At 33.1% G+C, this 15,690-nt stretch overlaps 2 protein-coding genes across 5 annotated transcripts; one reads left to right on the plus strand and one right to left on the minus strand.

The window, feature by feature from the left end:
* Positions 1-372: 372 nt before the first annotated feature.
* Positions 373-6,912, minus strand: LOC143899502 (U4/U6.U5 tri-snRNP-associated protein 1). Of its 2 annotated transcripts, XM_077409831.1 has the most exons (11): positions 6,451-6,911; positions 5,815-6,263; positions 5,461-5,589; positions 3,893-4,312; positions 3,582-3,729; positions 3,091-3,365; positions 2,926-3,013; positions 2,587-2,785; positions 1,179-1,365; positions 895-1,049; positions 373-755 (listed from the first exon to the last, which is right to left on the minus strand). In XM_077409831.1, exons 1-11 carry the CDS (start codon positions 6,611-6,613, stop codon positions 728-730), a joined length of 2,241 nt encoding a protein of 746 aa, XP_077265957.1. In that variant the 5' UTR covers positions 6,614-6,911; the 3' UTR covers positions 373-727. The 2 variants fall into 2 exon arrangements, 1 of the variants encoding a protein (XP_077265957.1); XR_013257517.1 differs by lacking the exons at positions 373-755; positions 895-1,049 and adding an exon at positions 2,302-2,426 and having other exon boundaries at positions 1,226-1,365; positions 6,451-6,912.
* Positions 6,913-7,596: 684 nt separating this feature from the next.
* On the plus strand, positions 7,597-15,630 carry LOC143899470 (F-box only protein 21). Of its 3 annotated transcripts, XM_077409781.1 has the most exons (10): positions 7,597-8,025; positions 9,390-9,659; positions 9,739-9,868; positions 9,956-10,195; positions 10,318-10,448; positions 11,017-11,164; positions 11,318-11,524; positions 11,803-11,880; positions 13,340-13,640; positions 13,739-15,630. In XM_077409781.1, the coding sequence occupies exons 1-10, from the start codon at positions 7,865-7,867 to the stop codon at positions 13,936-13,938; spliced, it is 1,866 nt and encodes a 621-aa protein (XP_077265907.1). In that variant the 5' UTR covers positions 7,597-7,864; the 3' UTR covers positions 13,939-15,630. The 3 variants fall into 3 exon arrangements, with proteins under 3 accessions (XP_077265907.1, XP_077265906.1, XP_077265908.1); XM_077409780.1 differs by having other exon boundaries at positions 9,739-10,195; XM_077409782.1 differs by lacking the exon at positions 7,597-8,025 and adding an exon at positions 8,156-8,257 and having other exon boundaries at positions 9,739-10,195.
* The last annotated feature ends 60 nt before the right edge of the window (positions 15,631-15,690 follow it).

The raw sequence follows: 15,690 nt of genomic DNA on the forward strand, positions 1-15,690 counted from the left end.
TATTTAAGATTTCCACTGATGTTTTGTTGACTTGCTAATCTTATTGTGATATGATAGATAAAAATATTGAAAATATTCAATAAAAATAAATTAATAATAATTTTAACAAGTATTTTAATTTTTTTAAATAAGTAACAATAAATTTTATTAAATATATGATGCATATTTTAAAAAAGTAATGAAATAACTCACTTTTTACATCTATATTCGTGAGATAAAATAATATTGTATTTATCATTTTTTCTTCTATTATTTAGATTCTTGGGGTTTTTCGTTCCTATATTTATTTTTTATATATCAATGTAATATATAACGTGAATAATTAAAAACTATGTTATAGAACATGTGATTTAATCAAGAAATATATTCATGTATTTGTGAAGTATGCTTTATTGTATAAAGTAATATCTATAAAATTATTACTCTCACTGTTTACTTTTTCAATGATACGTTACAGAGTCAAATAAGCTTTACAGGCGCAGAACTGGTTGAATTTGAATCATAAATTTACTGAGTATTTATTATTATATGTTCGCGAGTCATTAATTGAGAAAAATACTAATTTTCTTTCTATTTCTAGTTTATAATCTTCACATTGAATTAAGAGTTCAACTTTTATTTCCAGATGCTATATTATACACATGTAAGATTATACATATGTATGCTACATATACATATATACAATCCATATATATGTATAATATATTATACATAAGATTATATACAATTAATGTTTTGTTTTAGCTATACTGGTCCTGCAAAAAAAAATTTATTGCATTAGAATTTTTATTTCTATAATAAATATGACTATAATAAAAAAGAAAATTGTAGGTATATTTAAAATACTGATTAGGAAATTCTTAATTTATTTTTAAATAAATTGCGTATTCTTACGTTTGCATCTGTTTACTGCCACTAAGCACTATATATGGTGATTGTGTTTCCTTTTGTTTCGCTTGCAATAAATTTAATGTACCTAATGGTGTGTCTGTTGAAGACATTCGTTTCATTAAAACTTCTTGTTCAGCTTTCTTCATTCTTTTCTCCACCTAAAATATTGGAGAATTATTACAACTTCGAATATTAATTTTGATTAAAATAACAACGAATATTGTCATCAAGTAAGTATTCGTATACTTATATGCAATATTCTAGTCAATATAATCTGATATAAAAACCTTATTTTTTCCTGGACCTTTCCCATGGAATTTATGCGACAGATATCGGAAAGCTTCCTTAGCGCACAAGACGTGTCCATCGTCATCAATATATTCAAGCTTAACATTTGGTTTGAAACCATCCTTTTCTTTAAAATCGGACGTAGGTCCGTTAAAGCGATCTCTTCTGCCGAACTTGTCGTCATCCCTAAAACAAAAATAATACATGAACGAGCAAATGAAATACATATCTCCAATTGTGAGCTCTTTATCTATAAAATTTAAGTCAGTTTTCATCAAAGGTATCAGCTAGATAAATACGACTGTTATTGTCTTATATAATTAGGTTTCGGTATTACGGAAGAATAAAAAAAATTAAAGCCCTTGAAATACGGTGTCCTGAAACTTGTGTCCACTACCAGTATAAACAAGTTCTTATAAAGTCTTATAATGTTCGTGAATCTTCAAGATACATTACATTATGCGATTAAATTAATAATTTCAAGGTATATTATTTAAATTCTGTGTTTAACTATATCATATAATTTAATGCATTTTTCAATATAAGCAAATTGTATTCTACGTTATGGGCCGTTCATACTCGGTTCTTATATTTAAGACTGTCTTAAGTACGATCTTGAGATATTATGAATCAATCACAGAGCTGTATTAGCATCTTAAGACATTATTTAAGACGGTCTTGAAATAAGAACCAACTATGAATACCGCCCATATATTGACATGAAAACAAATATTAAAATTCATGCAAATAAAGATATATATATATATACATTTTCTTTTCTGTTTTCATTATTTTTATATTTATCTACAATTCTCAAGTGCGCTCCAAAATATTAAACATTTCAATATTTAAGACGGGCATAGATTGTATGGCCACGTAAAATTATCCATTATGTTAATTTGTATTAAACATATGCAAGCCTTTCATAGAAAATGATTATAGCCATATCGTACAGAGACGAGAAAAGCAAATCTTTCTTGAACCTCTATCTTGACATTGGCTTATTCCGCAATCTAACATCCGACACTTGATTCTTCCCGCGAGCGGAGACTCCACGACTCCACGACTCGTCTAGAATCTTAGGACGATTCACAGCAACGGAATCGCATAACATAAACATACCTTAACAAATCCTACTCTCTTCTCGGGCCTTGTGTTCACCTCCGATTAAGCGGTAAACTCTCGTAGTGTGGTAGCGGATCACCCGTTCCGAGCACCGTTTTCCGGGCTCTATTTAAAACTGTTAACTGACAGTTTGAAATTCACTAGAGGCTTGTCTAACACAATACTTGTGGGAGCGCATTCGACATAAGAACCATTTCTTACGTGTTTCCTCCGCGCGACACATAGTAGAAACACGTAAGAAATCATCGTACATCGAATCGCGGTAATATATTGCTCACTTACCCGTATGTTTTGTCCTCTATCGAGTAGTTCTGAGCTTGCAGATGTGCGAATCGCGACGCCGAAGGGCGATTGCTGTCCTCTTTCTGCAAGTAACCTTTACTCATGGCCAACTTTAAAGCACCACCTACTCCATGACCGAGTGACGGTTCGGCGTCTAGAATTGCCGCCTCCATTACAACCGGTTCCGAGGTGTTCTCATCTATTTACATAGAATACACATTTAGGAAAGAAAACGTTATTACATAAAGTCTCTATTACAAGAGCGAATTTATGAGCTATAGGAATGTATTAATATATCAGCTTTTATATAAAGTTAATCTGCACCAATATGCGAAATACCTAGATGTACTGCGTTCCAAGCACCACGACCATCGTCCTCCTCTTCGTTTACAGGTGGCTCATCTTTAATTGCGTCCGTTTCAAAATCCTATAACATTTATATTATGTTATAAGTGCAATGTTATTCTAACACATATAACCAGTAATACGTTTTGTTTAGTATACCATAAGTTCTTGCCCATTTTCCTCTCTATTTCCAGCGAGTCCATAAGTGGGTATATCACCCAAGGTTCTACAAAATTCTGCGGTAGAATTAAGAACGATATTTCCAGATTGATTTTCCTCGGAGTTAAGAATTTCTTGCTTTATTGTTTCAACAGTTTTTTGGATTCCACTTATATGCCCCTCCTTCAAACGCTGAGTTTTTTTTAAAGCTAATTGCAACTCTAATTCTTTCTCGTCTTCTTCAAGTTTTATCCCCGTAAGATCTTCTGCGGGACCTGCTCACAAGAATTTTGATAAATCAAATAAAGGATATAATTCATTAAGAACATAAATCATATATATAATTTAATATACATATTATCTATATATAGATAATAGAGTAAAAAATGTGTTTTGCTACAAAGCGTGTTATACTAACAATTTATAGATGACTAATCAAATGTTTACTTGTTCCTAATTTTCACAAAATTATATAAATATCTTTCAATTACCTTCTAAATCGTCGATATCTAAGGTATCGTTATCCTTCAAATCTTCAGGTTTCTTTCTTCTTCTGCTTCCAAGATCCCTAAGATAATCATTGTCCACAGGAACTAAATCATCAGCCTTCAGTTTCTTTTTCGTTCTAATTTTCCGAATCTACAATCACATTATATTTTATACAATTGCAGAGAACATTATTTTGAAAATGAATTATATATATTAATACAAAATATATTAAATATATAACTGCATTGGACAACTGTATTTAAAGAACATTAATCTACTGAATACCTAAGTACGTTAGAAAGCAATGCTCTACCTTTTTCTTTGGTTTCTTGAATTTTGCAAGTTCCTCTTCATTATAATATTCGCTCGCTAATTTCGGTTCTGCCATTTGTAGCGTTTCTAGTTTTTTATTCGCTAAGCGTTGCTTCACCGTCTCTATCTGACGTCGTTTAAATTCTACCGCATGATTAGTACCCAACACAAAGTTGTCTTTCTTTTCACCATCAATTTCCTCGTCGTACTTTTCTAAAATCTTATTCTTAGGGAATCCATATTCGTCGAAATTTTCATCGTCGTATGGATCGTACGTAGGTTTCTTAAGCTTATTTAAAACACTACGCTTGTAGCGTTCATTGTCAATCATATTCACGTTTACAAGTAAATCACCACTCTCATTTAATACTTCTTGATCTTTCAACGTTAGGATTATACTTTTGCCTTCCTCAAATGTTTCCTGCAAAATATTTCCCGTTCAAAATTTATTACAATTCGAAAAAATGTAGAACATTAATTTATATGCGTTACATACAAGTCCTGAGAGAGCTTATATAACAATTAACCCTTCGCCCCCCTAGGTTTTTTTGGCACCTTTACGCCCCAAACCTGGATCGTTTTCGTCCTGACGTTTTTTTTTTTAAGTGTAAAGTGTTACAAAAAATCTGAAAAAATTCATGGAGGTAATTCAAACCTTCAATTTGAAGTATCAATCATAAAATTATAAACAATTTAATTTTTTCACATAATTTGTATTTAAAAAATGGAGCAACTACAACTACAACTGGTAAAATCATTTTTTACTCAAAAAATCATAACTTTAAGACAAATAAAGATATCGAAATGAACAAAGGTATAATAAGGCTCTGAACAAAGAATAAATAACGTAAATAGTGGGTTATGAGAGCCGACGCAAGATCTAATGTGCGGAAATATTATATTTAGAAATACTTAGTCAGTACATATTAAAACTTTAAAGTAATTATTCAAACGTTTCAGCCCTAAATCGGGCTCTCATAACCCACTATTTACGTTATTTATTCTTTGTTCAGAGCCTTATTATACCTTTGTTTACTCTCACGCCAGCTGAAAATAGTGGGTAACTTTGTACATCACGTGGATGCGTGCTTTCAACTAATATCACTGAAGAAGGCCCGATTTAGGGCTGAAACGTTTAAATAATTACTTTAAAGTTTTAATGTAACTAAGTATTTCTAAATATAATATTTCCGCACATTAGATCTTGCGTCGGCTCTCATAGCCCACTATTTACGATATCGAAATGAATAAAAAAGAAAATTGAAAGGGAAAAGCGTACCTCTTTCATAAAAAAAATATTACATGTAATTGTTTTGAAATGAAGTGCTTAAGTGTTCGCCGCAAACCTCGTTTTTTCAAGAATTACATGTCTCCTGTGACGGCCAAAGGGGGACTGGCGCCTTGAAACTCGGTAGGCGGGTTCTCGGGGAGCATAACTTTTTTTACGGATGCGCAGTGGCACCCTCTCTACCCGTCTTCAAAAGTTACAACAACATTTGATTTTCGCCCGGACGAAAACGACCCAGGTTTGGGGGGCGAAGGGTTAATATCACATATTATTACACTTACAATATTGTGCTCAACTTTAAGACCTTTTAAATCTTTTGCAGTATATGCTGTATTGCGGGCAGTATGTATTTCCTCTTTGACCAAATTACCAATTCCAAATTCTTCATCCAATTGATCCAGCATTTTTGCCTTAAATTAAAATAAAATACTTTTAACAAATCTATAGCAAAATATGTGAACTAACTTTAATAAGATATTGCAATATATGAAATTGTGTGTATATATATATATATATATATATATATATATATATATATATATATATAATTGCAAAAATATGCTATTGCAACTTCAAACGTAATACTTTATAAGTTTATAAACAAAGATGCTAAAAGAGTTATATCAAGACATTACTCTCATTTCTGCTTTCTTTTTCTCTTCCTCTAGCTGTCTAGATTTGTTGATCCATGCGTGAGTGTCGTCGTCGGAATCGCATTCACCCAAACTTTTCAGTTTCGACAAATTTGCTTCAATTTGTCTCTTTTCCTTCTGAGTACCTATCTTTTCTCTCAACTTCTGCACCTTCATTTTATCGCTGTTGTTTGGCGCAGGTTTATGATAAAACTCGCCCAGATCATCTTTAATTTTGCTCGGGTCATCCTTGGATGTGTTATCCACTTCCAACGGTTTTAACCCTAACTTTGCACGGAGCTTGTTGGTTTCTTCAATGGATAACGAGGCTTGCGACGCTCCACCCTTAATGGGAGATGGACTGCGCTGTTTAGAAATCTCAGGTGGCGGAGGTGTTGATGGATGCGATGACTTTGATATTTTTGGTGGTGGCGGAGCGTTAACAATCTCAACTAGAAATAAAAGAGAGAGAAAATCTTATTCTCCTACAATTGTCGATAAATATAATTTTTATCTCCTACAATTATATACAACTATATATATAGACATAATTCCTCTTATTACATATAATCTCCTGTAATACATATATCCACTCTCTCATAAATAATACAAATGAAGAATACCCCCGGATTCTCTTACCATCGCTATCGTAGTCCTTGCGCTCTTTCCTCCGGTGTTTCTTGTGGTGCCTGTGCTTCTCGGACTTCTCACGGTCGGGCGTGTAGCTTCTGGAACGGCTACGATGACGCTTCTTCTTGGCATCGCGAGTCTTTTCAGTTTTGTGACGTTTATTGGAGCCCATATCGGCGCGTTCCCGATTTAACGCCGCCGTGGAATCTACCTCACGGTTACAACTTCGTAATAGATCGTGATAGCTCGTGGCGATGCTACGTATCGCTCTCACCACTCACTAGCCGAATCGTCGACAATATCCGACGATACTCAGGATCCAATTACTCACACAATCGACGACAGCAAATGACAGCAAACCACAAGCTGCACAAGCTGTGTCAATTCTACTTGTTTCCGCCTAGAATTATACGTATATCCATTATCCACGACATCCACGTACTTATATCCACCATTAAATGCATTAAATTATGCGTGCGTGTTTTTGCGCACGCGTGCGATTGCGTGCATCGAATTAAAGCTGCATCTCCATGAAGAAAGAAATAGCGGAACAGGGCTGCGTTCCAAAATTCACTCTAGTTAACTAAAATGCTACAGTGTACGTGACGTAAACTATAGTTAGTTACCCAGAGTGAATTTTGGAACGCAACCTAGAGGATTCTCGTATGTATATGTATATGTATGTATGTATGTACATACATATGCTTGGGCCGGAAATAAACGCTTTTTTAAAGAATCTCTATATGACATTGTTTGTATTTCGTATGAAGACTTTTGAAGTGCAATTGAAAAGATTTGTGAGTCATTCGTTTAATTGTAATTAATTATATTTATTTTTAGGCTGAGTTTCCACTGAGCGCGTCAGCGTCACGCGTCGCGTCATCTAACGACAAGATCTTGCGTCGGAAATGACGTCATAAAATAAAACGTTTTGATTGGATAACTCATGACGCGGCGTCGTGACGTGACGCGCGACGCGCGACGCGTATAGTGGGAACTGGGAACGCAGCATATAACTCGTGTCACTCGTGATGACGCGCGCGTGACGTGGCGTGACGCGCTCAGTGGAAACTCAGCCTCTTGCGTTCCAAAATTCACTCTAGTTAACTAAAATGCTATAGTGTACGTAAACTATAGCATTTTAGTTAACTAGAGTGAATTTTGGAACGCAGCCCTGTGTTGTGTGCGTATATAAATTTATAAACAGCGTCTCGATTGTCTCGAACAGAATCCTAGCAAGCTCCGTAAACTGCACCGTTGCTCCGTACAATTGTTAACGCAGCCAGTCGCACAACAATCGACGCCGTATTATCCTTTAAAAAGAGGCAGGAGCCAATAAACTCAAGAAGCACGACAATCGACAAGTTTACTACGTCGCCGTCGCGTTCAATGCGAACGATATCACGATCCCCTTCGTGCCACGATGACCACGATAACGACCCTGTCCAACGAGTTAATCGAAATTATCCTGCAGCTGGAGAACATTAGCATCAAGGATGTTGTGAGCTTCGGCTTGACGTGTAGGCGATTTCTCGCCCTGGTCGACGACAACAATCCGCTGTGGCAGAGAAAGTTTTATCAAAGGTAACCTCGCCGTTTTCACGAGATTTCTATCGCAATTTCGATAAGTTCGTCAAGTACTCGGAACGCGAATCCAACGACAAACACGATGTGAACACGTGATCTCTCTTGTTTACATTTGACTCAGGCCGCAATTCCGATAGTCACTGTCAGTACTGCAAATCTATATTTTACGCCACGTATACTTTTCAGTACTGAAAGTTGCTGACAGTGAATATCGGAATGCAGTCTCAATGTAAGTATTTCTCCTCTTTTGAACATAATCGGCGGAGAGCACTTAAAAATACACACAATATTATTGTTAAGTTTCAACCAAACTGGTGAGAAGGCCAGAGGCCACTATTCTTCAGATTTACTGCCTTTTTTTCCTCGTAATTTTTTTATCGTTAAAAACAATTCGATATTAATAAACAAATAAAGGTTTTTTGTTTGTTTGAAATAGGACTAATCTTGTCACCGTGTGTCTCCAGCTGCAAATAGAAACGAACGATTACATGTAATATTATGGTACTAAACAGAAAGACAAATTGAATGAAATTTTTGCATTATTTTGCGTTAAATGTATATTTATGTTAGAAATAGTTTAATATTATGCTTGCATTAACGAGAAGTTTCTATATAGAGTTCCAATGTTTTCTGACCTCCGAGTAATAATGAAATAAATCACGTATCAGTCTTTCGTATCAGAGTTTTTTTATACAGATAGAAACTTGTAAATGTAATAATGATAAGGCTGCAATATAAAAAAATTATTATTTTGAACAATTTTTCTTTGCATTTGTTTGAAATGTCAATCAGGAAGGATTGCTGGAATTGGGTAACTGTTATATTTTAATCTCTAATGCATAGACAGGATGAAATGTGTGTGAATCGGATACTATTTTATAGAAGAGTCCCATCATTTTCATTAACATAGGATAGCAATATAAAAAGAGAATAATTTGTAAAGGTAAATTACAAGAAAGGACAGATAATTCGACTGTGATTGTGCTGGCTCAAGGACTAAAAAATAATAACCGTCTGAATTTGTACTATAATCGGCATAATCGCGCTTTCAAAAACCATTAAATGCATACACATTTTTAACTGTTCTTTACATTATAAATATTATATTTTTTTGCACGTTAATATATTTTTTATATACTAATGAAAATGATACGTTTTGTCTACAGAGTAGTCTTTGATTCAGTACATTCTGTCTATTTACTACAAAATAGTAACTATTTAATTTCAACAACTTCCTGATTGTCTCACTCTATATAACTATCTTTTTTAAATTTTTCGCTGCCTCTGCATTAACTCTGTATATACATATATTTTAGTCCTTATAATATTCTTGAAAATAACGTAGAATATTTTTGCATTAGATGGCCTCATTTGAAGAAACTTTACGACCAACGGATACAAAGTAAAGAAGACATAAATTTTAAGGACGATGTAAAAGCGAGCATAAAATGTAGGAATGAATTGCGGCGTTACCTATCGCTGATGTCTGATATGTTCTTTCGCTGTGACGAGCTAGCCGACGTTGACCTGATGGATTCGGATCTCCTATTCTGGCCAAATAAGGGCGCGTATACCATGAATTATTGTTTCCTCGTGGATGAGTTAATATATCTAATTGAAATGACACCAGGGTAAGATTTAATAAATTATTAATATCGCAAACAAACATATAATTTGATCATATAATTAATCTGCATTAATACCTTTTAGATTACTAAACTGTAACTTGACACATCAATATTACAGCAAGAAACTTCTTCCATATATACATCAGCGTCATCTAAAGGACATATGGCAAACATTTATGAATTTTCCCAAAGAACAGCAGCTTTTAGAACTGGTAGCTATTATCGTAGCACGATGGTATCAACCCTTGAAACGTTTCTTTACTTCGGAAGTGGAAACATCGTTTGACAATATCGCACAGCAGGTATTGGAGGACCTTAAAAACGCGCACTGCGACCATCCAATATTCTCAACATCCGCTAAGCAGTTTTCTTTTTGGAAATACAACATCAACGACAATCAATGGAGCAGGAAAGACGAAGAGCAGATTATCAATGTACTTCGAACAGTTTTATTTGATAAATTACATTTCCGTGGGCCACCGGTTCTGGAGTCTAACGAATTATTAGACCCTAAAGCAGAATACTTCCTTATAGATTGCGTAAGTTACAAATTATATGTTATAATTATATTATGTTACTATTGCATTATAAGCGTATTTTTATACGGATACTATTATATCACAAACATTAATATTTTTCTATTATAATTTATAATACATAGGTTTTGGAAACCAAAGTTGGTAACGCTATGTCTCTGGCAATAATATTCCAGAGCGTAGCAAGAAGACTTGGTGTACGCTGTGACCTAGTATGTTTTCCTACTCACTTTTTTTTAAGTTGGAAGCCGAAATAGTAAGCATAACTCTAGCTTTAGAAGCATCTTATTTTCCAAAGTTTATACCATATACAAAGTGTCCCAGGTTTTTCCGTACAAACTTTAATGGTATGTTCTATGAGCAGAAATAAGAGAAAAAAGTGTTATATAAACATAGGTCTCAAAATTATTAGAAAGTTATAGCAAAAGTTATAATTTCGTATTGAAGAAATAATAGCAGTCTTGTCATAGATAAATGATACACCGTATATACATAAGTGATTCCGTTCGATAATGATTATTTTATCTGCTTCTTTTTAAAACGCAAACTTAAGTGAAATTGTTTCTTACATATTTTGTATTCATACATAACTTTCTAATAAAACATTTTGGGTCCTATGTTTATATAACATTTTTTTCTTATTTCTATAGTTTTTTCTCAGAACATACTACTAAAGTTTGTACGGAAAAACCTGGGACACTTTGTATATCATATATGCATATGCCTACATTGTTATACATGCATAGGTATATATGGCTATATGAGGATGCGTACATATATATTCGCGCACGTATGTGGACTATATAATTTTTTATTATCCATAGTGATACAGAAAATCCTAAAGAGGAATATTTTTATATTGATATCCTGCATGGTGGACTTATTCGAAGTAGAGACGATTGTCCCAGAATCCGTGGTAGAAGATGTCCCATAGAAAGTTTCAATAAGCACAACGAAATTAGTCCTACAGAGGTTGGTAATTATTTATTAGTGGATCATTAAATTTGAAAATAATACAAATATTAGTAGATAATGATTAGTCACAGGGGGGAGGGTAATAACTAAGATAATTAAATGTGAATCATATTTTATGTGATTAAAGAAAGATATAATTTTTGTTTTAAGCTGGTGTTGCGAATGATTAACTCTTTACAAACGGTCAAGCCTAACTACCATCATCATCATGACAGGGCCCTACAAATGCGCTCATTGGTGGAATTCCGGTATATGGTAGAACCACACAATATAGATGCGATTGAAAATCTATGTCGCCATTACACCCAGTATGATATAAGTGTTTCAGGTCTCATAACCACATTAGAGAGACTACTGGTATATAAATTTAGTTTATATATAGATAAGCAAATTTTATAAAATTTTCTATTTTTTGTAAAGTTTTTATCGCAATACAATAATAATTGAGTGTTCAATGTAAAATGAATATTGGTATGAGTAAAGATTTAGAGTATTTAGAGACTTTTTAGTTCCCTGTATAAATATACTTGTTGCATAAGCAAACTTCGAGTTTTGCTATATTTTTTATATCTGTGCGTGAAGCAACTGTATAGGAGATGTTCTTAAGTAAACCTCATCTTTTCATATATTTGCAGAGTAGCTACAACGATATGACGTCTGTGGAAGCAAGTCGAATTGAAACACTGCTAAAGGTACTTCAATACCAAAATGAGGTACATAATTATGATAATTTATAAAAAATATGCAATTTACATGTTATATAATATTGCTTAAAAGACTTTTTAAAGATTATCTTATAAATGAGTTATATAATTTAATCTCACTGTGTGCAGACGCACTGAATGTATGTTAAACAAATATAGCGAACTTCTTTAATAAATTTATATTGGATGTGCAATCATATTAATTACTAGTACATAACTAGTGATAACACAGTACAACAAATTTTCAAAAATTGATAATTTCTCAAGTTTTTTGACAGAGTCTCCTGAGTAACCTGACATATGTGGTTCACTCAGATCACCCTAATTTTTTAGTTATATTTGACTGAAGCTTTGGCGTTATATGAGGTTGTAAAATAGAAAAAAATCGAAAAAATGAAATAATTTTGTAAATATATGTTTTATATATCTATCGTTAGAAAGATATTTGAGAGTAGAATTTTAAAAAATATAAACGCAATTTTTTTGAGAGAATTTCTTTTATTGAATGAGAAGCCTAAAAGTTTCATGTACATATCCAAAATTCTGGATTTAATGTTTTGTACGTTTTACTTGCCGTTTATATTCATCTTCTTCAGTTTCTCTGATCAGATTCCAACAGTAACCAGCATACTTCTTATTGACTTGCCCATGAAATGTTTAATTTTTTGGATGTCTTGGTGAAAACGTTCACCATGTCCATCACTCACAGCTCCCAAATTTTGTGGAAAGAAATTAAGATGTGACTGTAGAAAATGCACTTTAAGAGACATCGCAAAACTTGGAAGTTGTAAGTGATGATGAACATGGCGGACGTTTTCACCAAGACATCCAAAAAATAAAGAAACATTTTATCTAGAAATCAATAACAACTGCTGGAATCTGGGAAACTGAAGAAGATAAGTATAAATGGCAAGCAAAATGATATATAAAACATATTTTTAGTAGAAACTAGACATCACAGACGCGCGCTCCGCGCGCGTTATTTAGCTTTAATATTACACACAACTGTCAAAATATGCTATGACAGCCGCTCACGAAGTTAGCGCAGCAACAGAATCAATCAGCATCGCGGAAAAGAGCCAACAAAGCACGTCGAGATTTTCGAGAAGACTTCGAGAGATGCGAGTATTGATTTAACATGCCTTTTTTTAGAAAGGATATTTTATTTTTTCAATTTTTTTCGATTTTGTGTGTGTAATCTCATAGAACTCCAAAGCTTCAATCAAGTATAACTTCAAAAAATGAGAATGACCTGAGTGAAACACGTATATCAGGAGGTTACTCAGAAGACTAAGCTGAATCACCTTTAATCAAGAAACTTGAGAAATTGGGAGCGTATTGCACAGTGTAATTGCAATTTGAGCATAAAAAACAATTTAGAGCATTGTAAAAGTTTATGAATTAAATATTAAATATATGAAAAAGATATTGGTTAATAATTATGGTGTCTACTGTCTACACTTTTCAGACCTTGAGATTATCTAGAGATTATCTAGGAGTCACAATCCCAACAGAAAGGCCAAAAGAAATAAAATATGCAGTTGGAATGACTGTAAAATGTAAAGAGAACATATGCAGTTGTGCAGGTGTGATAATTTGGTGGGATAAAGAACATGATTCAAAATATGAAATATTGAAAATATTACATGAACGCAGAATGGCATTGCACAATCATATTCAGCCGCCACACTCATCTGACTCAATTTCTCTGAAGCAACCATTTTACGTTATCCTCAATGAAAGCGGTAATACGTATTACGCTGCTCAAGGTATGAGCTAATTACAAATGCATATATACATATACGTATACTTTTATTATCTCATTTATATACGTACGTATGTGATATAAAAGATCTTTTGATTTCAGAGACTTTAGTAAAGGCACATCCGCCAAAATGGATTGGACACAACGAGATTGGCCGATATTTTTGTGGATTCGTAAAGTCGTCTCACTATGTACCTAACGATACACTAACAAGATATTTTCCACATGACACAGAAATTCTCAATGCGCTTCATTTGCCGCCATCTTTTTATTGTCAGGTTGCTTCTATCCTTTTCAACTAAGATAGTATCGTGATCAGAAATTGTAAAGTGCTCTGCTTTTCACCGAACAAATTATATTTAAGATAACTATTATAATAATTAATTAAATAATAACAAGTAGCGACATTTTACAATTCACCGAATGTGAGTTATGGTACGTGAGAAATAAAACTGACTTGATTTCAACGCGTATTGCAAGAAAAAGTTACATGATGTCTCATGTAAAAATGGTAAACTTAGATTTTCATACTTATATTGTACTTTAACTTTTGTTCAGACACACTTTTGACACATTGTAAATATTCATGTATATATTCAAATATTGAGAGAATGTTGATGATTTTAAAAATAGAAAAGCTGTGATGTACAGATGATAAAAAAACGAGATTTTCTCAAGAAATCTTGAGAAGATTTGTACAAATTTTTTTTGTATAGTAGAAGGAATGACTTGTACATAAATATTTGATAAATATATATTTTACACATGTGTATATGTACACCAAAGTTACTTTTATGATATTTAAGAGATGATCATATTAGCTTAACATTAATGAAGCTCCAATTAACTGATTCAGCGATTAGTTTAATCGACTTAAAGCAAAGTTTCTAATTATAATTCTAATATAATTTGTTATCATTAATCTAATATGGATATTAGATATTATTTGGTAAATTAATGATTGATTCATAGTTAATCAGAGTTTTTAGTCAAAGTCATTCTTGCCACGTGGAGTTAAACTTGCCAAAACCCAATATAAATTTATAGCTAATAAAGTTTTTGAGATCGAGCGTCTTCTATCTTCGCAAGCAGTCGAGATATACTACGAAACGAGAGGAGTGCAAAATCGGCCGAAAAGTGCAAACCAACCACAGACCTGAATAATAAAATTCAAAGGAAGTAAACGATTTAAAAAAAAAAAATGTTGAAAATTTGCCGCTAAACTTATATTTCTGAATGTTTCGCCCGACCGTCATAGTGTACGAATATTGAGGGAAAAAAGTATAATTTGCTCGAAATGTAAAATAGTATCAGTATGAGTATTCCGTTTTATTAAAGAACTTATTATTATTATATGTACTCGTGTTTATCAAATTGCGAAACCAATCATCACTGATCACACAAATGATATAATTGATATATGTGTCGGCTAAAGGTACAAATCTATATATTTGATAATTTTAACATGTCCTGTTTGCTAAGAGCAAATTTTTCGTGCAACTTGTTGAATTTTACTAATTGTATAAATATAAGTAACTATTGTGTCAATATATTGACCAAATATTGGTCAATATATAAGAAACCGTACGTGATAATTGGCTAAGTTTCACCATGCGATCGCTTGTAAGTTTCCGCGGAATGTTTCTATTTTCAAAATCAGGCATTCTTGATTGTGCGTGCCAAGTTCGCGGCGTATTGTTTAAATTTCGAATGACTCGTGCCAGTGCCCCTTTTTACTACACAGGACCTCCGCAACCGCTCAAAGTAATATATAGAAATAAGCGAAAAAATTATGTTAAGAGAGAGAGAGATGATGATGAATCGCTATTTATTAGGCGCTCCGGGATTTCTCCCCTCAAGCGCATATACAAAAGAAATAGAATACAAAATGATTAAAATCATAACAATAACAAAAAATAAGTATATCTATAACGAGAGAAAAAAAAAATAGAGAAAAAGAGGGATAAAAAAAAAAAAATAACAAAACAAAAGAATCGCTATTACTGTACTTGTGGCTGTGTGTTAAGAAGATATTTAAATAAGTCGCACTTGAA

This window comes from Temnothorax americanus, unplaced genomic scaffold (assembly GCF_048541705.1).
Source record: "Temnothorax americanus isolate GAGA-0224 unplaced genomic scaffold, ASM4854170v1 Scaffold27, whole genome shotgun sequence".
NCBI classification, from domain to species: Eukaryota; Metazoa; Arthropoda; class Insecta; order Hymenoptera; family Formicidae; genus Temnothorax; species Temnothorax americanus.